Source organism: Bombus bifarius, unplaced genomic scaffold (genome assembly GCF_011952205.1).
Source record: "Bombus bifarius isolate JDL3187 unplaced genomic scaffold, Bbif_JDL3187 scf7180000008199, whole genome shotgun sequence".
NCBI lineage: Eukaryota > Metazoa > Arthropoda > Insecta > Hymenoptera > Apidae > Bombus > Bombus bifarius.
The window spans coordinates 1,590,668-1,617,103 of record NW_022884505.1 but is presented as its reverse complement, the minus strand read 5'-3'; the positions used below and the strand labels follow the sequence as shown (position 1 = coordinate 1,617,103).

The following is a 26,436-nucleotide window of genomic DNA, read 5'->3' as shown; positions in this document are numbered from 1 at the left end:
TGTCTGAAAATACAAAAAATCCTTGTCTTCAGCGGAGTCAGCATAATATCGCCGTTCGGAAAAATGATTCCGGAAGAAGCATTAGGCGCGCATGCAAACTATGTTATGCAAATAAAAGACGTGCAAATAAAAGAATGGACCGAACAAAGGCACAAAAGAATTTGAAGAAAACAAAACTTATTGTCCAAATTGTCCCGACCAACCTCAGCTATGTATAGAATGCTTTAAAGTTTTACATTCTAAATAACTTTTTAATGAACCATTTTCGTATTACTTTTATAACAATTCAACAATTTTATTATTATGGAATATCTTTTCAAATACCTAAGATGATTCTTCGCAAGTAATCAAATAAGCGACACCCGAATACGAGTGTCGTGGCAGTCAACGTGTTAAATATTTATATTACATACTTATTTTACGAATGCTACTTTTATGTCCTGTAATTAACTTTTTTTTAATTTTAAGTAGTTGGTATTGTATTATCATTTATGTCGTACTATATATTGTATACATAATAATGCATTGTTGTATTGCACTATTATTTTAGTCTCTTATACATTTGATTTGATAAACTTCGCGCTACTTTCCTTTAATATATCGGTTAACTTATGGCGACACTGGCATGTAAAGTCTGGTAATAATGAGAAATTTGGTCAGTATCTCTGATATTTTTTAAACTTTAATATGTTAAAAAGAACTATTTAAACAAGCAAAATATCACAAAAAAGTGTCGCAAACAACTATAAATAATGTAAATATAAATGTAAAATAGAACTAAACTTAAACTCAATCTAGTTAAAACCCCACAAAATTGCATCATTTTTATTTGTGACTATGATCATAGCATAGGGATAAATTGTTCATAGCACGATCGTATACTATATAATTATTCGTAGTACGTAATTTTCTGGAAGAAGGATAACTGTTGCGTATGATTCCCATTACTAGTCACACGAGAATTTAGTTTTAATTCAAACAACTACCAGAGAGATTTTCTCTTTGCCACTATGCTTAATCGATAATGTCACAAAACGTGGGACACGAAAAAGTATTGCATATCAATTCTGTATCAATCTATTCTGTATCTAGACTATGCTCATACTTCAGTATGCAAAGTCTGCGCGTCCTCTAGAGATAAAATTTGAAATCGTGTACAATTACTGACAAACCTATTAAACAATTCTTTTATGATACCGCCATTTTGGATCAGAGCTACACGCAAACGTTGTATATGTTGTGACAAGCCAAGTTCTTGCATGCTTCATAAAACATTGAGTCTTACCGTTTAGAAATACTAACGACGAAGAATGGCAGAATATCTGGCATCAATTTTCGGTACAGAGAAAGACAAGTAAGTTGGATCTTTAAGTTTATGCTGAATAGCATTCTCCAAACTAAAATCAACGATATTATTGTCCCTTATTTTTAGAGTAAATTGTTCATTTTATTTCAAAATCGGTGCCTGTCGACATGGGGATAGATGTTCTCGAATTCATAACAAGCCAACTTTTAGTCAGGTAAAAATATCTTAATTAACCTTTAATTTCTTTCAAACTCTTCTTAACATTACTAAGTAGTGTTTTATTGCTTTATGTATCTTTTTATATAGAAAATTTTGTTTTTAATTTAAGTTTCTCAGTAGTAAATAACTGTAATTCAAATAATTAACAAAAAATATATAGCAAAATATTCAAGTAATTAACTGTTTTAGACATGTCTGTTGCAAAACCTTTACGTAAACCCTCAAAATTCAGCAAAAAGTGCAGATGGATCTCATCGTAAGTATATTATAGATTAAATTTATGTCATTATTCAATATTGAAGATAGTCATTTCTACAATCATAATTAATAAATATTATTTTGTAGTGGTGGCAAACGTTTCTGATGAAGAAATGCAAGAACATTATGACAATTTTTTTGAAGATGTCTTTGTTGAATGTGAAGATAAATATGGTGAAATAGAAGAAATGAATGTGTGTGATAATCTTGGGGATCACTTAGTTGGGAATGTTTACATTAAATTCCGAAGAGAAGAAGATGCAGAAAGGGCTGTAAATGATTTGAATAATAGATGGTTTGGTGGAAGACCAGTTTATGCAGAACTTTCTCCAGTCACTGATTTTAGAGAAGCTTGCTGTCGTCAATATGAAATGGGGTATGTTATTATTATTAAATAGTAGAAAGTAAATCTATGGAATTATACAAATTTAATTTTTTTGACATTTTTTTCATTTCTAAGTATATAAAATACTTGTTACTAAAAAAGAAGTTCGACGTTTTTGCAGAGAATGCACACGTTCAGGATTTTGTAATTTCATGCATTTGAAACCTATTTCACGAGAATTACGACGTTATTTATATAGCAGAAAAAAGGGTGGTAAAGGGCGATCAAGATCACGATCGCGATCCCGTGGCCGTGATCGTAAGCGAAGATCACGATCTCGTGACAGAAGATCCAGATCCAAAGATCGCCGAAAAGGTAGAGATGATAAAGGTAGAGATGGACGGTCTGGAAGGTATTAATTATGTTATTTTTCAATTGTAATAATCCTTGATAATAAAATGATTCAAATTTACTTATCTCTCTTACGACCGTTTTGTCAAAAATAATGTGTTTGTTAAGATGTTTCTAAATTTTCATTCATAAACATCTGTCAAATATGTATTTCATTTTTAAACACATTGAATTCTTTTAAACAATAAATTCAAGAAAGTAGATATGGAGATATACATCTCTTAAAACAAAGATTGATATATACATAAGTACCTTAAAGGTATGGTCAAAAGATTAAATGATATATAATTACCTAATACATAATTCTAAAATGATAGTGGAAACTATCCCGTAATAAAAATTATATATTGACGTTCAATAATTTTTTATAATTTGAATTTGTAAAATAGATATACTTTTCTTGATTGTAAAATGAATATATATATATTAATTTCCAATGATCATTGAATCTTTATATATAAACACCATAACTGTATAAAATTATCACAGTATGAAACAAATTTTGCATGTGACATAATAAAAATAAAAAATAAAAAATGACGTAACCTTATTTTTAAAATACTTTGCTTAACTTAAAATGTTAGTACATAGCATAAACATTAGCACATCAGTAATACTCAAACACAAATTACTTTTATATACCTCAAACTATATTTAGCATTACTTCCAGCAGGAAGCAATAATTATTACAGTATGCAAAGAATTATATTAAATGTTCATAATATAAAAATGAATAAAGAATTCTTATTGATAAAATATTATAAGATTAAATTTTAAACAAAGCTTTCCCAGTAGACACAAAAGATTCTATAAATATTTCTTAAATATCTTTCTATAAACATTCATTTATAATAGGCCAAATTGCTGTTGTACTCATGTCTAGCAATCTTTTTAATATTTTATTACAAGAATAAAAGTACAAAAACTCACTAGAAGAATATACAAACCAAATAAAAGCCAAGACTAGTCAGGATTGCTATAACAAATCATTTGTTTAAAATATTTTGGAAAACGAATTTTTAAGAAATACTTTTGGTAATAATTTTGTGTTTACAGTTATAAAAAATAAAGTGAATATTTGCAAAAAAATTTAATGAAAGAATATACTTTATGTGATTAAATAAATTATCCAAATTTTTCGTATAAATACTTCTAGAAATAATATATAGATTGAATTATGTTTCAACGTCGTAGCTACATGTACAAAATCGTGATATGCGAATATTAATGAATAACGATATAATGGGATGCACGCAATCGCCATTTAATACAATCAATATTATAGTTCTACCTATAAACTATTGCTTCCTACTTTGAAATGATACGAGAACTCTTTAACAACTTCGTAACGTCATTGCATTGATGTACATGCACATCATAATGTACTCGTGAATATCACGGATAAAATATATTATGTGAATCATCTTTCAAATTAATCGGTATTTTTAAATGCCGTCAATATTAAACACTCATCCATTTGATCTTACAATGCTTTCAGAGTCCAGTTAATTTTAGACAATACTTAAAAACATCTAAATAATTTTACATGAATAAATGTATCATATTTTGTGAACATCAAGGTATAATACACAGTAGACGCATTTATGTTTCCTTTCTCCAATAACTATTAACAATTACAATGTAATGTAAAAAGTATATTAAAGTGGTACAATTAAGTCCGACGGAAAAGACGTATTTTGTAGTTTATTCTCATCAGAATTTCTCCAAAATATACTGTATACAATATTTTACTTTAAGTATAAATATATACAGTTGTATTATGAGAGCGCACTAGGTATCATTTAGTGTGACTCGAGACATGAGATTGAGCAGTGCGCAATATTCTACTTTATATGTCTCAGAAGATACACTACTTCTTTAGTGTAATTTTATTTTATTTTTTGTAGTAGTATAGTGCTTGTGATATCTATTTACTTTGCGTCTAAGCACAGAGGTATAAATTGATTAATTAATTTCTTCTCTTAAGATAACTAACAGCTTTAGTAATGTCCTGCCCTCATCACTTATATCATGAAAATATTTACACTGTTTACGTTACTAATTAATGATTACGATATTCCATTTATAGGTTTATAGGATATGAGATCATTGTTAGGGGGGCTAATCAGCATAAACAATGAATTGTTGATTATCCACATCTGCAACTTCAACTTGTACAAATTGAGGTTGTTGAAGTTGAATTTGTTGTACTCCTCTGCCGATAGCATTACGTGACCTACAAATATCAAATATTCCATGTTACTAAGTATTGATTATTTACTTAAAAAAAGAAAAAAGAAAATAAAAAAGAAAGAAAGAAAGAAAAACATATCAGAATAAAAAAAGATTAAGGTTACTTACTTAGCCTTTGCATGTGTTAATATATGTGACTTTAAATTCGTTGATTGTGCAAATTTTTTGCTGCATCCGTCAAATGGGCAAACATAAGGTCTGTCTCCTGTATGAATTCTAACATGAGTGCGAAGATTGAAATCCAGGCTAAACCTTTTACCACATCCTTCAAATGTACATTGGAAAGGTTTTTCTCCTGTATGAACCAACTGGTGCCTTTTCAATTTGGAACTTTCAACAAAAGCTTTCCCACATTCTGCGCATACATGCACTCTTGGTCCATGGGTATGTAAATGTTTACGCATTGCACTATTATCTCTGAACATTTTTGTGCATCCTTTATGTGGACAGGCTATAGTGCGCTCTACACCATCTAGAACAGGTGGTTTGCGTACTTTCAATTTATGACCAGGCCTAGCAAATTCTGCCAATTGCTTTGGATCCGAAAGGTCAAGACCTGGCATTCCATCGGAAATGGAGCTTCCAGAGTGATTGAATTTGGCATTGGATTTACCAGTCATGTATTCTGTGTAGTCTGGATCAGGCTCTGGATTAGAGCCTTCATCTGGAACATCCACCAGGTGAGGAGCTAATAGGACACTCCCTTTAACAACAACAAGCAGTCCCAAACAAAAGCTACTGTATTTATTTTTAATTATTTAAAACACGTATTTTTAATTGTGTATAATAGCAGAATAAACTTTAAAAATAGACAAATTTTTTACACAAACCATTTCAACTGAAAATGATAAATATTTAAAGGCAAGATTACATAATATGTTATCAATATCTTTATTTATATTTTTTATATAAAATAAGCCCTCTCTCCTTTTTCTCTGTTTAAAAACTCATATACGCATATTTTAAATATATAAAGTCATATACATTCAAATGTATGTTAACAAGTAATTTAAGTTTTATGCAAATCGTACATTTTGGAAAATTAAAATTCATGAATTTTCATATACAAAATTACCTATATTCATATTTAGTAATAAAATATCTATATCAAACATTAATTAAAAATCGTTTAAATAATATATAAAATATAACAGAGACCTACATTTGAGATTCTTCTTCCTTGCGTAGGTATAATAAAGGATATATTTAATATTAATATAACCCATAATACATTAAACATTAAATAAATTTTTGATTTCTTGAAAAAAAATTCTTGATTTCTTTCTTATAATATATATGGTTATTTTAAGATATATTAAATATGAATAAATTTGATTATCAATTTATATAATACTCAGGTATGATAAAAACATAATTTACATATTTGTTGATCTACTTTACAATTCTTTTCATATCTTTTTATTTATTTTTATTTGACAACATATAATCTTAATGAAGGGAAATAAAAATATATTTGAATCTTTTAAATTGATTCAATAATTGCAAACATTTAAGAAGAAATATAGGTATATAATATGAAATGACGTAAGAAGACCGAATGTTTCATACTTGGAAGGATCAATCTATCTTTTCTAAGTAATTTTATGCATAAAAACAATAAATTACGTTTATTTAAATAAGAATTTAATTAGACTAATACAATGATGAAAAAATGATAAAAAATTAGGTAATAATGTGCATATAAAAAAACAAAGATAACGTAAGAGAGTAGAGCTTTGTCAATTCTGCTGTAAGTACAGCTCCGCCATTATCATTCAACAGAACAGATCCACGTAAAAGAAGCCATTTTCAAAATATGGCTGCCCCCTGGTAGCATAATGGCGTTCCCTCGATCAAAACAAACAACGTAAACTGTCAACGAATTCACCGATAATAAAGACTCAAAGGACCCGACTAATTTCTTTGGTAAACCCGTGTGAAAAGCACGGTATTGATTCGAGACCACCGGAAGTGCGTATGATACAATGTGCGTGGAGATACACTCGTTACGAAAGTTTTTCTCTAGCGAATTTATCTATTCGGTCAGTGTTTCATCCGGATTATCGAAAAGGTTAGGAAAAATAAATAATAGGAAACCTACCGTCGTCGGTACCCGATGCCCACATCGTCACTGAGAATTCACCTTCAAGCGTCTTGATTTGCACTTGCTTCTGCTCCCACTTTCTAGCCTTCGTCTCCGAACCCATTTCCCCAAAAATCGTATGATCGGACGATCTGAATTTCGACGAACCGCTTTTCTTGGTCTTCTTAGGACCTTTCTTCGATGGGCCAGGGCTTGATTCAACATAAATATCGTTCTCTGGGACCGGAATCTGATCATATACGCTTAGTGGATCACTGCCGACGATTTCCTCTTGCGTCTGTAGTATGATTTCTTCGCGTCCTGGCTCTGGAAGTGTTTGAAGGGCTATCATCGGCTGGCCATCTTCACCCTCGATCGTAGTTTCCACAGTTTCACACGGTATCTCCACCGGTATCGTTTCTATTTCAACCTCTTGGATATCTGGTTGAATCTCCACTTCAGTTATTATGTCCGAGGACGCCATATTAATCTCCGCTGACGCCATGTTACTAATCAAAATGGCTGGCCACGGTTACTCGCGCGACAAGCGGAACACCAAGTTAACCGATCACGTGACCTGTTCCCACCATTGCGATTAAGAAAATGGTGCTCATTCAAAACTTTGTAAAGTCGTCTAAAGCGAATCTCTCTATTTCAAGTTTTCACTTTAATTCTTCGCATAAAATATGAATTTCACGTATAATTAGTTGTATATAGCAATCGCGTAATAACGTTTAACGATAGTGTATGTATTTGTGAAACATTTTGCACGGTATATTTTTGTTCAGTACATTTCTTATGAGAACAATTAAGATACGTCTTTCCATCTTTCTTTTTTTTTAACTATGTAACTGCTCCATCTATCGAGAAAATGTAGTAACATTTCCACTTGAAAGAAAATATTAAATTTTAGTTTGACATGTAACGAATGCGTTTTTATTGCATTTTTTCGCAAATCTTCTCGCTCTTATTAACACTTTGAACAATTTTTTGAGATATATGCAGATAAATTAAAATAACGTTGCGTTATTTTAATAACATTTGTGTATCTGATGTAACAAAGATATAGGTTATAATTTTCAGATTGTTGATACGATGGATTTGTCAAAAATACCGAATGACAAAAAATTGTATCTTTGTAAATGGTATTTTAGAGGTAAGTTACATATTTTTAATTGCATTGTTTCATTTATATAGATATATGTAAATGTTTTGTTTTATTTTGTAGCTGGATTTGTTTTTCTACCGTTTCTTTGGGCTGTGAATGCTATTTGGTTTGCAAAAGAAGCTTTTGTTGAACCGCATTACGAGGAACAAAAACAAATTAAGAGATGTAGATCATATTTTTTATAACACCACTGTCTAATATATAACATATATTTTGTTCATATTAATTTTCAGATGTAATATTTTCTGCAATTGGAGCAACTATATGGTCAGCTGCTCTTTTAGCATGGATCGTTACATTTCAGACACAAAGAGCAGCATGGGGTGAATTTGCAGATTCTATTAGTTACATAATTCCAACTGGCATTCCTTGATGTTAAGATATATTTATTTTTATTTAATTGTTTATGAGTGACTTATTATAATGTACATTTTTAATTTGTGAAATAAAATTGTTTCTTTCTTCTTGGCATTTTATTAGATAACAATAGTCTTAGTTGTAAAAATATACTGTTTATTCAGGTGCACTGGTGTTAACTATTTCTAGAACTTAATAATACATCCATTTTAAATATATATAATTTGACATGATTGAACATAAAGTGCAATACTTTATACATTTTATGTCATTTGTAAAAAAGTTAAAATTCAAATACATATTTGAAGAATTTGTTTATTTACGTATATGTCCATTATCTTTTACTTAATGTATGAGAATAAAATTAAATGGCCCTCTGCCGTCGTCTATATAGTTGTATATCTCTGTAAACTAACCTTGATAAAAGCTAAAACAGTATATGTTACATTAAAAAATTGGAATATTGTTTATTTATTAGGTATTTGACCTTGAGTAAAATTACCAATAATGCCAACATGTCAGCAACCATGAGCATATAAAACACATTATGCCAACCAGCCCAACGAGCTACCACTCCTGCTAACAGTGGACCTACAGCAGCTCCAATACTGCCTGTACCATCGATAATTGCAGTAACTGTAGCTAAAGCTTTAGAATTGTTTCCCAAACTAGGATGGGTTCCTAGTTCAGCAGATACTGCAGTTGTTATCAATGCATATGGTCCATTTACTAATAAACCAGCTATTAGTAACAATACTATGTTGATTGCCCAACCAGTACTCCCAATGTAGTCATATAGGAATAACTATATAGTGAATTACACAAAATTATACTCTATAGAAATAAATAATTATTAATCTAATAATGATATTTAAATCTTAAGTTGCTACAGATTATTAACATTTTATGTTACTTATATAAGTTATTTATAAATTTTTAATTTAAAAAAGTTATATACCATTGGAACTGCAAATCCAAGCATGACTGCACATGTTAGAGCACTTTTTCCAGAATAATCAGACAGAACACCAGCTGCTATTGCACCCATTATGCCACCAACATCAAACAAAGTAGAAAGATCTGCACTTAATGTTGTGCTGTAAGTAGCTAAAAATGAACAAAAATAGTTAAATAATATTTTAGCATAATATATACAATTTTTAATTATAATTTAAAGAATACTAACTTGAAGCTGCAATATACAATGGTAACCAATAGAGGAATGTATAGCTTACAAGTTTTGCAAAAAATAAAGAGAGAGAATATTCTACGACTCCAGGTATCCTCATAGCTTGTATGAATCCAATTGCATTTCCTCTATGATTCTCTTGTATATGTCTATGTCTTGGTAATATTGGACTAGTTTCTGATCGTCCATTTTCGATGTCCTTACAAAATAAGCTTTTTATAAATATTCAAAGGAATATAAGAAAAATATTGATAGAGTATATACATGCAAAATTTAAATATATTATAGAAAAAATGCCAAAGAAATAGTCTAAATATTAAAATACTACAAACACTGAAACGCTATTTGTGTTAATGTAGTTATATGAAGTATAACATTAATTACATAAAAAAATGAAGCATGCACTTACATTAATATCAACTTGTTCGCGGTAGGCACAACGATAAGTGAGACGCTAAGTACAGTAAATGAGTCATTTTTAGTGAGCATACAATATGTGTAAAAAAAAATATATGTAAATATAAAACAGGTATAAACACAAAAATCTAATGAATAACTAATTACAGTTTCACTTAATGTTATGAGATTAAATAATTAATAACTATTTGAATAAAAAGCAATTATTATCAAACATCTACATATTCAATTACTGAAATAAAAGAAAGTGAAATGCTAATATTATCTGCTAATTATTTTATAACATATGATATTAATACATGAAATATTCGAAAAAGTTTGATGTTTGCATTCCAGTGCTAGCACAGACAATAATAATTACAAAATGCTATTAGTAGTGCATAACATGCTAAAAAGTAAATAGAAACTTCACTAAAGAATATATTTAACTTACATTGTGTACATTTTCACATTCATCTGCACTACTTCCTTCATCTGAACTATGGGCAGCCTCCAATTTTCTATATCTAAGTGGGGCAGGTGGTGCACATCCTATGTCTGTAGGATTTGGTACTAGAAATAAAAATATTATAAATCCTGTAAAGCCCATTATTATTCCAGGTACCATGAAACTTAGACCCCAATCAGATTCTACAAATTTGGCAGCTATTAAACTGCCCAAAATATTGCCTAATGATGTATGAGAATTCCATATTCCAAAGATCAATCCTCTTTTTGCTTTTCCAAACCAATTTCCTACAACTGTAACTACACCTGGCCAACCAGATGTTTGAAAGACACCACCAATGGCCTAAACATGATAATAATTTATGATCATCTAAAATAAATTTATACAAGTAATGAATCATTTGCATACACTTACTTGAACCAGAACAAAATACCATAAACTATGAATATTGTATGGCTTAGCAATACCAAAGAGATAACAAGATATACCAGATGCAAGCATCCCAAATGCAAGAAAATATCGTAGATTTGCTCTTTCTGCTATAAAACCACTGCACATAAAAATGTAAAATTACTATCAAAATAATCTTTATAATCTCCGATCTCATAAATAAGCTCACTTCAATATGTCACCTGAGGAACATGGCTGCTGCATATGCAAACAGGAATGCAGAGTCCAAAATGCCCAGTAATGCTGGAGCATCTGCAGTATCTATTTAAAATAAGAGACATAAATTATACATATCTAAATCACTTTAAATTGGGAAGTTATGCTAATATTATACTTACCAAATGGAGCCCAATCGCACCACGTATCTTGATTACTAGTGTTGATTAAAAAGTTTGGGGGTGGTGATAAAGTGCTACAGTTGAAACTCAACACATTTTTTACAACGGACATGGGCTTTCGTGTCATATGGTAACAGGTATATGCTAAATATGTGAGTGCTAAAATAATGCCTTGATGCCATGTCACTCGATTGACACGACTATGAGCACAAAATTTCAATGTATTTTCAATAACTTGCAAACCCCATGGTTGATCTTTTAATGGGCTGGTCATACTTGTTAAATATATTTTCTTCGCTTTTACTATAATTAACTTATTATAGGTATTAAAAATATCTTGAAGTTTATTATATAAAATTATTACTTTAAGTATTTTGTATCTTTTATCTTCAATTTTTCTCTTTTTACAAATCAACAAAATACTTTTTATTTATATCATTTAAAATTATATAGATAATATCTTTAGTCATATATTAATACTTTGGTCACAATTAAAGATAGTATTGTGTTCTTTCAAAGTTACTTTTGTTTATGAAATTAATCACTCCCACAAAAATTTAGTATTAATAATAAAAGTTTCACAATGTTTTTCTTAACTACACTTTGATCCTTATTGTGTTACGACAATTATGAATATTATATGAACTATAACATCAATATGTATACTTTACTTTTATTCTTAATTTTTTCAGTGTCACCTTTTTTCTGTATTTTCTGTTTTCATTGATATTTTTATTGTATTCAACATTTTTAGCTAGCAATGACAGAATGACTTTTTTACAAGAAGTAGACAGTAAATTCCGTAAAAAAATAGGCTATGACTCATAACCTACAATGAAAGGAATGTTGCAGAAGTACATGATATCTCGAATACGTGTTTATAACATAATTGACTTTGTCTATGTTACGATACACTATAATTACATTTTCACTGTCTTTAAACAATTACATGAAATATAGTTTTATTTTAAACTAAATGGAATGTTTACTAGCGATAATGACAAATGATGTTTACGTACTTACATATGGGAAATTTAAAATATGCATACGTAGTACGTATATACGTATATATACATGATGTGTCTTATCTATGCATATTGACAAAGTATTAAAATCTTCTTAATAATATAATTATAATATAATATAATATAATATAATATAATATAATATAATATAATATAATATAATATAATATAATATAATATAATATAATATAATATAATATAATATTATAATAATATAAATTAATAAAAGTTACTTAAATTTTAATTTGATGTATTACAAATTATACAACATGCATAAGTATAAATTTACAATATTACAATGTCTAAAAACTTGTATTTGAAAGTTCAATAATGTAATATAAAATATAATATAAATTATACGAAACAATTCTTGAAATTACAATTATATTACAAACTGTTCATAAACATAAATTCAACTTAATTTTGATATATTAAACTAATAAATTCATGCAATAAATCAAAATAAAACTAATTTTATGATTGATCTACAGTTCTGTCCAATGAGGTAAACATAAACATAATTTCATTGCTACGGCTGCAACTATTGGTTATCGACTAGTGACTTTCGAGTTTCACTATATAGGTTTACTATATAGTTTAACTTCCAGTTATAGATTTTAACACAACTGAGCATTGACCGCTAAATTAGAATATTATAGGTTGTACTATACTTTGTTCTTGTGACTTTGTTTATGTTTGCTGACTCAACGTGGGCGGAGTATAAAACTGTTACATTACATAATATAAAAGTGCATTGGATATCAGATCTATTTGCATTTTGTTTGTGGTATAACATACTTTTGTGAAGGCGGTAGATGTCATATACAATGTTATATCTTATAATTTATATAGAACAGAAGAATGAAAAGTAATAAATTTACCATAATGATTAACAACGATTATAAATCTATGATTCAATGGCATCCAGAAATGATATTAATTTCTAAAAGACCAATGACATGGAAAGGATTTTTAGAAGTTCCATGCATTTCAGGACGAAATATGCGAATTAGGCTAAAATTGATTGTGCATAATTATCCACTACTGTCTAATGCAGAAATTAATTTTGGTAAAGAAATTGCATTCATACGAAATGAAGGATTTAGTGATAAAGTGAAAGATTTAATGCATAATGTCACTAAAGTATCAACATTTCTAAAACAATTACAATTGCTAATCGTGAGTGTGACAATTCTTTGTAACAACCATTTATATCTTATCATTTCATGTAACATATCGTATCATTTATGTAACAATACTTTCCAAACAGAGTAGTTTCATCGACTCTAGTCATGTTATTGAAAATTATGAGTATGATGCAGTAAATGACCAAACAATCGAAATGGTAACAGAATTAAGAAATTTATTTCAGATACCATCTGTACGTGAAAAATTTATACAATTATTGTTAAAAAAAATTTTTATGTGTCCAAATCTCAGATAATAATTAAATGTTGTAAATGTTGAAATCACATTATTATAGGGAATTAAAGTATCAGCTAATAATACGATAGATATAATTGAATTATCTTTGAACAATGTGGCCGTAAGATTGCAGAAAACAAGCCATAGAACGTGTCCATGGACAGTTGTTTATTCAGATTTACCTGAAATACCTTCTCTTGGGCCTTTCGAAAAGAATATATCAACATTAAATATAGCCAGAAATAAACTTAGATTACAAGTAGAAATGCTTGAGAAGTCATGGTCAAATTTGAAGCAAATTGATCAGTAAGAACATAGAAAAGAACATTTATTTTCAATCTTCTCCTCAATTTCTAGTTTAACATAGCTGTTATTTTCAAATGATTAGGAACTGCTGGGTAATAGATCCATTGCCTCCAAAACCAAGCCATCTTTATCGACGAATTTACTTAACACCATCTTTATCAATGTTCATTAAAATAGATCCTTTGAATCATATGGATTTGCCAGAAATTAAATTTATGGGTAGTGATACTGAAGTTGAATCAATGACAGAACTAGTTTCTAAGAATTTATATGTGTGTAATATTTGAAGTATATTGCTAGTTTTACATTATAATAATATTGTAAAATAATAGCATTAAAATATGTTGAAGTATGTAATATAAGTACCAAATACTTTTTCAGAAATGGAATCCAAGCTGTGATATTATAAATAATTTAATGATGTTATTAGATATAGACATATTTCCTCAACAGGAAATGAAAAAGGAAGCTGTTGAAGATTACAATGTTGTTGTTGCTGATGAAGAATGTTGTATTTGTTTTTCCCTAAAATTAGAGAATATGACTCTGCCTGATAAGATTTGTAATAATGAAAAATGTAGGAAACATTTCCATACATCTTGTTTATTGCAGGTATGTTTGTATACATGAAAAAGGATTATAGAGATAACTTTTAATTAATTGTTCAGATCTTATATAATATTTATAAATTTATTTTATTTTCAGTGGTTACAAGCGATTGCTGGAAATCATGTTATATTTGATCATATTCATGGTTCATGCCCCAACTGCAAAGAGAGCATATCATGTCACATTAAATGGTAATACAATTAAATTACAAAAACTACATAACATAATGATCTTTTCTGTGACTCATGTATTTTCATTCAAACACGTGTATATGTATATAATTCATGCATTTTACCCACTGTGCAACAGATTTATTAAAATGACTAGAGCCACATATTAAGATTAATGTAGTACTAGCTATTTTATCTTGAAGTATTTCAAAGATTGATTTCTCATTTAATCTTCCAGATTTTACATCTATACCATGGAGACTGCAGAGATCTAAAATATAAAATACAAGAAAGTATTTTTAATTACATAAAAATGTGATATGTTTTTATAGTAGAAAACAAATTTATTTAAAAAATTACTTACTTTGCAATTGTGATATGTGCAATGTACATTTGAAGTTCCAATAATCTGATAAGGTTTGTAGTTCTTTTTTTAGGGGAATCTGCAGTATGTTTTTAAATCCTCCAATGAGATGAATCTTTGTCTCTTCTGATTCATTGTCAACAATTGATTTTGCTATAGGATAAACTGCAGTTATCCCAGATCCCATACTAAACATAATAATTGTTTGAAAACTGGAAAAACATTTAGTATATTTAAAATAATATTCTCTCTACCATCCATTTTGTATTAGTAATACCAAAAATTATATGTTATAAATTTATATTAAGCTAAAAGATAATTGAACAAAATATATAATTTCATAATTTGCATACCTATTGCTTTCATATTTAAAATTTCCATATGGTCCTCTAATACGAACTGTATCACCTACTTTTATGCTTTCTAGATATTGACTAAATTTTCCATTTGGATAAATTCTAATTAGGAATTCAATAGAGTCATCTGTGAAAGAAATTGGTGTGTATGGTTTGGCAGCATCATGTAAATGTAATATAACATATTGTCCTGGATCAATTAATATACTGTAATCTTTATAATTATTTTCTATAAAAGAAGTAAATAATTATTAATACTATAAACAATTGTAAATAATTTTTATAAATAATATACTTAAAAATAAAAAATTATATACCATTATATTTCAAAACAAGTAAAATATAACATTCAGATATTTCCTGTATACCAGAAACCACAAAATTTCTGTACTCATATAAATGTAATACATTTGATCTGTTGTTGATTTTTATATTCTGCTTCTTCTTTCTTTCATATTCTTCGAGTAATTTTTTATGTATATCAAAAATACAAGGATCACATGCACTGTGGCAACAATCTTCCTGTGATGGTGTTACTGGTCTACTATCTTCATTATTGTTATCAGTAAACATACTATATAAGACTAATAAAACCAATTTCAATTTTGTATTTGTTGTCTTATATGTATACAGGGTATTCCAAACATCAGTGGTCAAACTATGTGAACTTAATCTACAAGTAAAAAGATGAAAAAATTTTATAAAAATGTTAGTAAATGCTTTGTTGCAAAATTACAAAGAAATATAGTATACATGAAATAGGTAATACTGTTAATAAACGCTTTGTTGCAAAATTATAAAGAAATATTGTACACATAAAATATGTAACGACACATTTTCTGTCGCAGCATATAAAAGTTGACTGTATTATTGTGTCAGCATAATTACATGTTTATTATCATGTGGTAACAATTCCGTGTTGTTAATAGTTATAAACAGTATATGTATATATAGTAATAGTTATATAACAGTATATATATAGTATATGATATAATAAAAATGATTGGCATCTTTAATTCTTCACTTCAAAGTGTTGTCCTTGTACTTGGATACAGGCTTTATATCAATAAACAATGAAATTAATTATATTACAAAGTTTTACAAAGAAAATTTTGCTGGATTTCAATGACTACGCCGTTACCTATTTTACGCGTACAATATTTCCTTATAACTGTAACAAAGTGTTTATTAACAAATTTATATAACATATTTTTCGTCTTCTTGCCCGTAGATTAAGCTCTGTAGTTTGGTCGTTTAAGTCTGAGACACTCTGTATATTTAATAAACTGGTTACGAAATTAAAATTGTACAAAATACGAAACAATTTTTTCTATCTCATATTATTAGATTTTAATAAAATAATCTTGTGCTGTTAGAAATGTAATAAATAATATTCTTTATTAACTCATGTTCTTTCATACTTGCAAAATCTTTATTGATACGATGACTATCATTTCAATATCAATTAATGCATATGTATTTTTACCACGTGATTACATATATTTATTCTTCAAAAATCTTTACTTTGTATTCCTGAATAAAAGTATTGATATACTTTCTACTTTCTACTATACTATAACGTGTCAACGTGAACAATTTTTTTGAAATGTTATGTTTGCCCTTCGCATTAAATACATACATAGTGTATAAACTATCTGCAGTCAGCTGTTCAAATGTCAGAAATGATACACATACAGTTTTATATAAGTGGCATATACATACATAATTAGCATATATAAAAGTGTCACTTTTTTTTTATTATGTAAAGATTACGGTAGGATACTCAAAAAATACAGTTTATTGAAACAAAAAATACAATTTCTGACATATCGAAATATCATGTGGTAATCAATGAAGTAAAATGATCTGCCAATTATAAAAGATGACGAAGCATGCGAAAATGATTCGTACAAAGAGATAAGGAACAATACTGAAAAAGATATAAAGTTTCGAACATTGTTAATTATGTTTGTGTGGTTCAAAGAATTACATTTTTTAAATTAAATCAAATATTTTAATAGTCTAATATTATACTACTGTATAGCACAACCAGTATTTTTATGTGATATCAATTTATACTGTTGTGGTATTATTATTTATAACACAATTCTTAAAATATAAGATGGAAAACGCGATCACAGGATGGAAGCGTTATATGCTTGTACAACCATCTATGATGATACTAATAACTGCTCAAGCAATATCAAGTAATTTTGATATATTTTATATATCATATGAATGTTAATTAGATTATATCATGTCATGTATAAATATCATGTACAAGATATTTAACATATGTAAGAAGATATCAAATCATTATTCTCTTCCATATATTTTTATTTCATGTATAAAATAAATATTTGTATGAAATTTAATTTATTAGCTTATTAATATATTTAAATGAGTAAACTATAAAGTGAATTGTAATTGACATTACTTTGATTTGAATTGTAGGTAATATTCTAACAGATTTAGTAGTATATCGTACTTGTAGTATAGCATTAAATATAAATAAAACAGAATGTTTACTATTACATGAAAATAGTAGTTCTGCGGAAGCCTTGAAGATAGATGCTCAAGTGCAACCCAAAGCCAGCTTAATTTTAATGACAAAATCAATTATTGAAAGTGTCATACCTGCTTTTTTATCTTTGTTTTTGGGACCATGGAGTGACATTTATGGAAGGAAGTCTATCATGTTGCCTGGCTATGTCGGTTAGTATTATGTGCTTTAAAAAATAGACATGTATTCAATGTGTGATTTATGTCATAGGCACATCATTAATGTACCTTCTTCTTTCCTTCATAAGTATTTGGGATGTCAATCCATGGTTTTTATTAATTGCATATATTCCATATGCATGTTGTGGAGGATTTGGCATAATTTTATTAGGTACTATATGTTATCTCACTGATATATCAAATGAACAAGAAAGAGGCTGGCAATTAGCTTGGATGGAAGCTTTGATATCTGTTGGTATTTTGACTGGTATATTGACAGGTCCTGTTATCTTTCGAGCATATGGATATACAGTTGTATTTGCTATTGCTACTATATGTTGCATTGTAGCAGGATTGCATATTTTTTTTTTAGTTCCTGAGACTATATGCAGCACAAATTCAGTATGTATTTTGTAATGTCTTGTATATATGCTGTTATTAATATCTTTTTAATATTTGTAGATAACTGTAAAAAGTTTGTTCGATATACATTTGGTCAGGAAACTTATAAGTACATGTACAAAAAAACGCAATGGTTTTGATCGATATATAGTTTGGTGTTGTATAGCTTGCATTATTTTAATGGTTATTGCTTTACAAGGAGATATGACCATTGGCTTTTTATTTGCAACTGCCAGACTTGGTTGGGATGTAAATAAATATTCTATTTACTTAGCTACAAATATTATATTTTCAATTCTTGGTATAATATTTGGAGTAAAACTTTTTGTAACATATGGAGGTATAAATTAAAATTTGTATGTACATCAAATATTTTTAGAGAGTTTGGTAATTAAAATGTTTGAGTAGAGAAATATTTTCATAGGACTTTCTGAAGAAGTGACAGCTATATTGTCATTATTGTCTTCTTTGAGTGGTTGTCTAGTACACAGTTTTACATTGAAACCTTGGCATATGTACCTGTCTGCAGTTGTAGGAATGTTTGGTGGCATCACTAGTCCTATGATCCGTGCTATAATATCCAAGTCAGTGCCATCAGAGGATACTGGTAAATATTGTTAAATAAGAAAGAAAGTATAAGTTTTCAGTATGAAATTGTGAGAATAATATTTACAAAATTCTGTAGGTAAAATATTTTCCATGACAGTATCTATTGAAACATTAACTCCATTGGTGGCAGCTCCTTTGTACAATTTGATTTATTTACATTTTATGCCACCCATATATCCACTACCAGTTTGGTTAGTTTCTGTAGGAATTTATGCTATTGTAACACTTATTTTAGTAAACATACAAATTCAAAATGCAAGAGCTGACTCTATAAGATATGCATCATTGAGACAAAATAATGAATTATTATCATAAACTTCGATAAAAGATGTTTATTCTAAAGAATTGTTACAGTAATCACAAGGTTATAATGGGAGAACTTAGTATCTTCCAGTACAAACATTTTATAATATTAGTTTATATATATATAGCATATTGTTTATACGTTTTTATAATGTAACAATAATATCAAATAAAGTGTAAATCATTTGAAGTAACCCTATAAACAGTTTATTAAAATATTCATTTGTTTGCTTTGTGAAATTTAGAAATGATAAGTGGATACAAATAAGTATCAATAAATTTATACAATTCATAACTCGTCATAATAATCAACGTGATCACCGGATTTATACTTTTGTTCCTTAAGAACCGTTAAAAGACGATTAACTGTTTGTTCACAAGTCAGAACAGTTTTTTTTGTTAACATATCATTGAACTTTGTTTTAGTTTGCTTGTCAGCAACTTCATTGCAAATTTCATAGTACATATCAGTTTCAACTGGTCCTGGTGAATAATTTAAGACGTTGATTTCTGGATTTTCTAATGCAAACACCTGCACAATACATAAATTTAAAAAATATAGAATAAAAATTACATAAATCATTTATACTAATATAAAATATTACTTTAAAGATCATTTCCCGTGCTGCTTTTCCTGAACAATAGTAAGCTAAGCATTTCCCTGGTTGTATACCAAACAATGATGTAATGTTTATAACCAGTTTTTCCGTATTTGTATTTTCATTGAATATTTGCATAATTACTCCATTTAATATAGCAGGAATAAAAACATTTAAGTCATAATAATTATGCCAGACATTAATGTCAGTCAGATCATTTGTATATTGATTCACACGTCCCATCGTACCAACATTGTGTATCACAACTACTCGATCAAATTGATTTAAAACCTGATTTTTTAAAGATTGCATTACAATATCTAAAAAATATATATTTATAATATATGTACAATTTATCCTATGTATAAAATATATGTATAAAATGTATGTATTTACCATGTAATTTTTCTTTTGTTCCTAAAGCTAAATCAGCACTAACGGTGTCAACAGATATACTTGTAGGAATATTTTTTGCTGTTTCTTTCAAAGCATTCAGATTTGTTGCTAATAAAAGTATATGTGAACCTTTCTCTAGGATCGAACCAACAGATATTGCAAGTTGTTTTCCAATTCCACGGCTTGCACCAGTGACTACTAAAAATACCTTTCCTGATAACACTTTGATCGACATTTTTTTAAAGCCTTAGTTCTGTTTTATTCTTTTGTTTGGTAATTTGCAACTTATTTATTTTTTTAATATCTCTGTAGCAATTTCTTCTTGTTGTGCAGATTCACTAACAACTTGTAGAACATCTGCTTTTAAGAGGTGAACTAATTCGCTAGCGGTTAGCGCCTAAAATAAATATTACAAATGTCAAATATAACAATATAATTAATAATAAATACATTTTTAACAATAAATATAAATTATTTATATTTTTTATAATTACCTGTAAATGAGGTGCTATATGTCTTATTAAAGGATTTGATGCAAATTCAATTTCTTCTTCAGTTTCAAGCTTATACCCAGAAGTTATTAAACGTGCAATGGAATCTTCCTTTGCTTCAAATAAGGATGTTACAAGATCTTTCTTTGATGTACCTTTTTGAAGACTTTTAAGTCTGGAATCTATAACATAATTTTACAGTTCCAGATAAGAAATTAAAAGAAAATAAAAGATTTTAATATGGGATTAGAAATTACAATATGTTACATAACACGTATAATTATAAAAATAAAAAAAATAGAAGGTAATAGATTTTTATAACTTACAAAGTTTTTCCAAATATTCCTCTGAATCGGCTAACTTGATATGTTGCGTTTGATTTTCTACAAAAGAATCTTCGAAACAATTTTTACATTTATCATTACTGGATGCTGGAACATCTGTTCCACTCCATGGATCATTAATATCTGTCTTCATCTTTTCCGTAACCAACAGATTTTCATAAATAATTGACCAGAATTCGATAGAATTTACTTATTTTGTTTTGTATAGAATTAACAAATATCTACTTTTCCTGATTTACGATGGTATCTAGGGCATTCTAGGTTACTTAATCGTGTAAATAAGTTACATATATTTATTTTCACTGACATCTAGTAATCAATAAAGTGTCTATACATTATTATCAGAATGTTTTTTCAAATATAACTCTATTAATTTTTAAAGTATTATTTTCTTCGCAAATAGATCTGGAAAAATTTTTGATTGACATATTAATATTTTAGAGTTTTATTTATTAACATGAATATTTGAAATAGATTTTCATTTTCGTAATTAAATTTACGAATTATATTACTTAACGAAGATGTGCAAAGATAAAATTTTAGTTTGAAAATTATGTAATTACGAGTTATTGATAAAATTATGATTTTAAGATTTGGACCGAAAATTAAAAGCTGAGATATTTTCAAATTAAAAATTTCTGAATGTGAAAAAACTATAAGTATTATAAAAATATAAAATTACTTAGAGATTTATAAATACTCTCATTCATAGTTCTGATACATTTTGAGATAATCATTTATAGGAATAGTATCACAACCTTTGTTCTTTTACATATCACTGTTATTAAATATTTTATAATAAATGAATTACAATTTTTTATGTGAGTAATTTATTATTGGTGTACAAATATATAATAAAAAACACTCAACACAAATTTGATATGATCAAAAAGCATAGATTGACATAGAAAAATGTTTACAAAAATATTATTTACTTTATTATATAGTATAAGCAATTAGTAATACTATTTATTACAACATTGAGATATTTCAGTCTAAAATAGTTTGTCTATATGTATGTGTATAACATATATATTATTCCATAATAAATACCATGTTCGTCATGACAAAATGATATGATTTTATATACATTAATTCATATAATATTTATGAATAGGCTTAAGTACTTTCCTTTTTTCATTTATAATAAACATTATGATACAAAAATGTGTTTACTAGGCTGTCTAATAAATATTTTTAAAACATTTTAAAAGCATATAAAAATATTGAATTACAAATATAACACTGCAACTAAAAGAGTTTCATAAATGTAAAATCAAAATAAAAAATGTAAAAATATTAATTTAAAAAAATATAATTGCAAATACTTTTCGGTACACTTTAAGAACTGATACCTATTATACCTCATTTTTCTAGTAATGTATTAAAATGGATATTGTACACATTTCTTAGCAGCAAGAAATTACATAAAAAGATAATATGCATATTATATTTACATACAGACATTAATTGTATGTATACATTATTTTCTTCGCATTTAAAGCATATATTCAATTTATAATGTTAATATCAAAGATCCAGGAACATTGATTCTGTAAGAAGCAGCATAAGTAAAGCTTGAAACTTAATTAAGACAATTAGTTTCATGTTCCGTATGCTTTAAAAATATTGTGTACAGAGTTTGTCAAACTACGTAGTTACAGGTATTTCAAATTTACCCATTTGCAAAATATATAAATTAATTGTCATTTAAAATAAAAAACTGGAGGGTCACCTTTATACTTGTCTAAGATAAATTATTTTAAAATACATCAATTTGAGCAAAAATTATAGTGTGTTCAATTTCGAACGTTAAAAATATTAAAACTGAAGAAAGAATAGAAATCACAATAGGCAGAAATGTACAAGGTGTCATTACAGTATTTGATTGTAAGAATGTTATATTAATCTTAAAGAAATAACGTTATGAAAGCATTTTTCTAACAATAATTAATCTAAATATTTTCTCACATATTATTTAAAGATATTTATAAAATCATGTTTTAATACTTTTCCTCCCTACAATTAGTAGAAGATACAAAACTTAAATATATTAAAACTCTTAACAAGGGAAGTTTCTGAAATATTTATACGAATTATAAACGACGATACTGTAAATATAAACATTATGCTTTTACCTTTAGGTTAGTCTTTATTCTTTCTCTCTTTTTAATTCTTTTATTATTCTAACTTTACTGTTTCTCAAAAGTAATGGTTAGAACTGAAAAATCTAGATAGATAATATTTGCATTTATTGAACATAAATTCACTTCAAATTTAATTGAACTAATTTATGATATAATTTAGAAGTGGATTAAGACTTTTCAACAGTCTTGTACCTTCTTATGTTTTATGTATAAAAATTATAGAATTTGACAAAATTTAAATTTTATAATCACAGCGCTCACTAACATGTTCAATATTATTTTTTAATATTTCACAGAAAGGTTTTGAATATTAGTTCAGTATTATGCTTCACATATATAGAAAGAACTTGCTTGTAAATAGATAAATTGCTTACGAAGTATATATATCATAATAAAAATGTGTTTTTAAATAATTAATTTGATTTATATGTATAATAACAATGTAATATTACAGTTTCAATGTGACGTACGTATCGTGATGTATTAATGATGTAAATGAAATTTGTAACTCTTTACATTCTATCATTTCAAGTAAAAATTTTCGAATAATATATAATATTCATTAACATATTGTTTTCTAATAAATAACATAGTTTGATTGTAATGTAAGAATGTAAAGAGTTGATATTTGGAAAAATTGTATCAGGATTCCTATTTTATAGAATCTTTGCAGCATGAAAAGCTGTTTAAAATGTTAAATATAGTGCATATTATATAATAATAATAATAATATAACGCGGCAATGATTTGTTTTAAATTCTAAAATTAATGTTCCTATCAATAAAGGAAAAATCACAATAGGCAAGTAGCCAATTACATGCTAGTAACAAAAATATGATTAATGTTATAATAAATTATGCCATATCTGGCTTCAGGAATTTTATGAATGGCGTACGGCTTAGCTATCAGAATATAAATTTTATATCTGTACAAGAAAATAGAAAACTGTGTTTTATATATTTTAGAAAATAGAAAGATTTAACTAATGAAAAAAGTAGAATGTATATATAGAATTATTAACCCCTTAACCTACAACGTCGAGCTGGGCTCGTGGTACGTTTTTCGGGCCAAACATAAGAAACACGAGTTAGACTCGTCGAACATGTTTTTTTCTTGGCCGCATTCGGACGTGCAGATATATTTTTTTGAAAAGATACCTTTAAGAATCTTGTTTAATGCTCAATTGGTAGTAATTATTTATGAAACATCTTGCAACATAAAATTAGTTATATCTTGTATAACTTCAAACACTCAGTCTGACTGATCCTGCCGATGGTTACGGCACACGCTGTTGGAACTTAAATCGTAAGACAAGGGGTTAACCAATTCAAAAAACTATTACTCAAGTACAGTCTATTGAAATTTTAGAAAAATAATCTAATAATAATCTCAGAGTTTGGCAATAACACATGGAAAGTTTGCATATTTTTTAAGTAAAATCGTAGAATTATATTGCTGAGATACTCAGAGAAATTAAAAAATTCCGATAACAAAGTAGTCGCACTTGATCACAGAGAATACTCTAGAGAGTCTAATTAATCAATATTTATGCACCACTAGAAGATTTTTTGCAACAACATAACCATCTGCGCCATAATGGTAAAGGTTTTCTACGTCTATATAATAAACTAGTACCACCTCTTCTTGTGTTAAGAGCACTAACTATTGCTTGGTCAAATGCTTCTTTAAGATCATGTTGAGTTAATGCAGATGTTTCCACGTAACTTACAGCTCCAACTTTTTGAGCTAATTGATGACCCTGTGAACTTGTAATTGGTGTTTGACCATATCTTGCTAATTGTAACATAAGATGTACATCTGATCTTAAATCACTCTTTGTGCCTACCTAAAATTATTATTGTTTCCATTTAAAATATCTATATATGCACACCAATCTTGTAAATATTTTATATTAAAAATAAATACTTCTATTACAAATTTCATTACCAAAATGATTGGTGCATTAGGGCAATATTTTCGTACTTCATTTACCCATCGAGAAGTTACACTATGATAAGAAGAAGGGCATACAACACTGAAGCAGACTAGGAACACATCTGTTTCTGGATAACATAATGACCTTAGAGGATCAAAGTCATCTTGACCTGCTGTATCACATAGCTGAACATTTACTGGTTGACCATCGACATTAACAACCACTGTAACAAATTAAGACATTTGCATGTTTAATATATGTATATAAAACATACATTTTATATATTTATAATTATATCAAGACAAATTCAAATAATTACCCGGATTTTTATACATGACATGCTAAAGAACACACTCACCGTCTTTTTATTACTTTAAATCAAACTTGTCACTATCCGAAATAGAACTTACCAGTGTCATTAGATTTTTAACTAACCATTATAATTATCGAAAGCAGTAGGTACATATTCTCCTGGGAAACCGTTTGTTGAATAAGAGACAACCAGACTGGTTTTCCCAACGGCACCATCGCCTACTAAAACAACTTTGATTCTTCTGTCAAGTGGAATACCACTGTGTTCCGTGCTACTACCATTCGAATTCTGATTCTGTGTCGAGCAAGTTGTACGCTTTGCTTGCAGTTGCATCATCTGTCCATTCTTTAGGAGGGGTTTAGTCCAATTCGTATGCGACGACGGCGGCATTATTTCGCTTTTCACTTTGCTGCAGCCACGAGCTATCATGCATGTACTTCCGAAAAATGTTTTGCATATATAACCTCTATCTAGCGATACAAAATCGATGCAATTGTTGCATCTATCACAAGTTTTTTTTCCGAATCGTCATTTCTCTCTTATCCACGCTGACACTATACTCGTGGCTTTTAAGATCGCGAATCAAGTTTCCGATAAAGAGCACTTCGATACACCCTGTCAAGTATTGTATGTATCGCTCTCGAAAACAATGGGAGAACGTACACCGTCCAGGAAAGATAAAAAAAGAAAAAGGAACT

The 26,436-nt window shown here is 28.1% G+C and overlaps 9 protein-coding genes across 17 annotated transcripts; 4 read left to right on the top strand and 5 right to left on the bottom strand.

The window, feature by feature from the left end:
• The first annotated feature begins 1,123 nt into the window (after positions 1–1,123).
• Positions 1,124–2,593, top strand: LOC117210050 (splicing factor U2af 38 kDa subunit). Its single transcript, XM_033452652.1, has 5 exons — positions 1,124–1,354; positions 1,433–1,520; positions 1,715–1,781; positions 1,871–2,159; positions 2,290–2,593. The coding sequence occupies exons 1-5, from the start codon at positions 1,311–1,313 to the stop codon at positions 2,525–2,527; spliced, it is 726 nt and encodes a 241-aa protein (XP_033308543.1). The 5' UTR covers positions 1,124–1,310; the 3' UTR covers positions 2,528–2,593.
• A 1,174-nt stretch (positions 2,594–3,767) lies between these two features.
• Positions 3,768–7,623, bottom strand: LOC117210049 (transcriptional repressor protein YY1-like). Of its 2 annotated transcripts, none has more exons than XM_033452650.1 (3): positions 6,874–7,623; positions 4,881–5,475; positions 3,768–4,755 (listed from the first exon to the last, which is right to left on the bottom strand). In XM_033452650.1, exons 1-3 carry the CDS (start codon positions 7,358–7,360, stop codon positions 4,641–4,643), a joined length of 1,197 nt encoding a protein of 398 aa, XP_033308541.1. In that variant the 5' UTR covers positions 7,361–7,623; the 3' UTR covers positions 3,768–4,640. The 2 variants fall into 2 exon arrangements, with proteins under 2 accessions (XP_033308541.1, XP_033308542.1); XM_033452651.1 differs by having other exon boundaries at positions 4,881–5,436; positions 6,874–7,613.
• Positions 7,624–7,691: 68 nt separating this feature from the next.
• Positions 7,692–8,549, top strand: LOC117210051 (gamma-secretase subunit pen-2). The gene is made up of 3 exons (XM_033452653.1): positions 7,692–8,011; positions 8,084–8,188; positions 8,257–8,549. Exons 1-3 carry the CDS (start codon positions 7,951–7,953, stop codon positions 8,394–8,396), a joined length of 306 nt encoding a protein of 101 aa, XP_033308544.1. The 5' UTR covers positions 7,692–7,950; the 3' UTR covers positions 8,397–8,549.
• LOC117210048 (glucose-6-phosphate exchanger SLC37A2) lies at positions 8,495–11,538 on the bottom strand. 3 transcript variants are annotated; one of them, XM_033452647.1, is made up of 9 exons: positions 11,223–11,538; positions 11,067–11,145; positions 10,849–10,984; positions 10,420–10,776; positions 9,979–10,023; positions 9,567–9,768; positions 9,339–9,487; positions 8,883–9,185; positions 8,495–8,807 (listed from the first exon to the last, which is right to left on the bottom strand). In XM_033452647.1, the coding sequence occupies exons 1-9, from the start codon at positions 11,494–11,496 to the stop codon at positions 8,745–8,747; spliced, it is 1,608 nt and encodes a 535-aa protein (XP_033308538.1). In that variant the 5' UTR covers positions 11,497–11,538; the 3' UTR covers positions 8,495–8,744. The 3 variants fall into 3 exon arrangements, with proteins under 3 accessions (XP_033308538.1, XP_033308540.1, XP_033308539.1); XM_033452649.1 differs by having other exon boundaries at positions 11,054–11,145; positions 11,223–11,364; XM_033452648.1 differs by lacking the exon at positions 9,979–10,023 and having other exon boundaries at positions 11,223–11,536.
• Positions 11,539–12,940: 1,402 nt separating this feature from the next.
• LOC117210061 (E3 ubiquitin-protein ligase FANCL) lies at positions 12,941–15,467 on the top strand. 2 transcript variants are annotated; one of them, XM_033452671.1, is made up of 7 exons: positions 13,109–13,426; positions 13,518–13,628; positions 13,731–13,978; positions 14,061–14,250; positions 14,360–14,590; positions 14,684–14,778; positions 14,996–15,467. In XM_033452671.1, coding segments are annotated over exons 1-7 (1,194 nt in total). In that variant the 3' UTR covers positions 14,997–15,467. The 2 variants fall into 2 exon arrangements, with proteins under 2 accessions (XP_033308560.1, XP_033308562.1); XM_033452669.1 differs by having other exon boundaries at positions 12,941–13,426; positions 14,684–15,467.
• LOC117210062 (NADH-cytochrome b5 reductase-like) lies at positions 14,658–16,971 on the bottom strand. Of its 3 annotated transcripts, none has more exons than XM_033452672.1 (5): positions 16,366–16,413; positions 15,795–16,150; positions 15,475–15,706; positions 15,122–15,333; positions 14,658–15,028 (listed from the first exon to the last, which is right to left on the bottom strand). In XM_033452672.1, exons 1-5 carry the CDS (start codon positions 16,377–16,379, stop codon positions 14,841–14,843), a joined length of 1,002 nt encoding a protein of 333 aa, XP_033308563.1. In that variant the 5' UTR covers positions 16,380–16,413; the 3' UTR covers positions 14,658–14,840. The 3 variants fall into 3 exon arrangements, with proteins under 3 accessions (XP_033308563.1, XP_033308565.1, XP_033308564.1); XM_033452674.1 differs by lacking the exon at positions 16,366–16,413 and adding an exon at positions 16,899–16,971 and having other exon boundaries at positions 14,681–15,028; XM_033452673.1 differs by lacking the exon at positions 16,366–16,413 and adding an exon at positions 16,619–16,637 and having other exon boundaries at positions 14,681–15,028.
• A 628-nt stretch (positions 16,972–17,599) lies between these two features.
• LOC117210060 (tetracycline resistance protein, class B-like) lies at positions 17,600–19,706 on the top strand. 2 transcript variants are annotated; one of them, XM_033452667.1, is made up of 6 exons: positions 17,600–17,684; positions 17,932–18,192; positions 18,251–18,600; positions 18,661–18,940; positions 19,025–19,207; positions 19,286–19,706. In XM_033452667.1, the coding sequence occupies exons 1-6, from the start codon at positions 17,600–17,602 to the stop codon at positions 19,522–19,524; spliced, it is 1,398 nt and encodes a 465-aa protein (XP_033308558.1). In that variant the 3' UTR covers positions 19,525–19,706. The 2 variants fall into 2 exon arrangements, with proteins under 2 accessions (XP_033308558.1, XP_033308559.1); XM_033452668.1 differs by lacking the exon at positions 17,600–17,684 and adding an exon at positions 17,720–17,774 and having other exon boundaries at positions 19,286–19,665.
• Positions 19,527–21,686, bottom strand: LOC117210063 (sepiapterin reductase). 2 transcript variants are annotated; one of them, XM_033452675.1, is made up of 4 exons: positions 21,002–21,180; positions 20,508–20,904; positions 20,118–20,431; positions 19,527–20,044 (listed from the first exon to the last, which is right to left on the bottom strand). In XM_033452675.1, the coding sequence occupies exons 2-4, from the start codon at positions 20,740–20,742 to the stop codon at positions 19,802–19,804; spliced, it is 792 nt and encodes a 263-aa protein (XP_033308566.1). In that variant the 5' UTR covers positions 20,743–20,904; positions 21,002–21,180; the 3' UTR covers positions 19,527–19,801. The 2 variants fall into 2 exon arrangements, 1 of the variants encoding a protein (XP_033308566.1); XR_004488038.1 differs by lacking the exon at positions 19,527–20,044 and adding an exon at positions 21,325–21,686 and having other exon boundaries at positions 20,230–20,431.
• Positions 21,687–22,257: 571 nt separating this feature from the next.
• Positions 22,258–26,407, bottom strand: LOC117210216 (ras-related C3 botulinum toxin substrate 1-like). Its single transcript, XM_033453022.1, has 3 exons — positions 25,861–26,407; positions 25,437–25,648; positions 22,258–25,335 (listed from the first exon to the last, which is right to left on the bottom strand). The coding sequence occupies exons 1-3, from the start codon at positions 26,165–26,167 to the stop codon at positions 25,036–25,038; spliced, it is 819 nt and encodes a 272-aa protein (XP_033308913.1). The 5' UTR covers positions 26,168–26,407; the 3' UTR covers positions 22,258–25,035.
• Between the last annotated feature and the right edge of the window lie 29 nt (positions 26,408–26,436).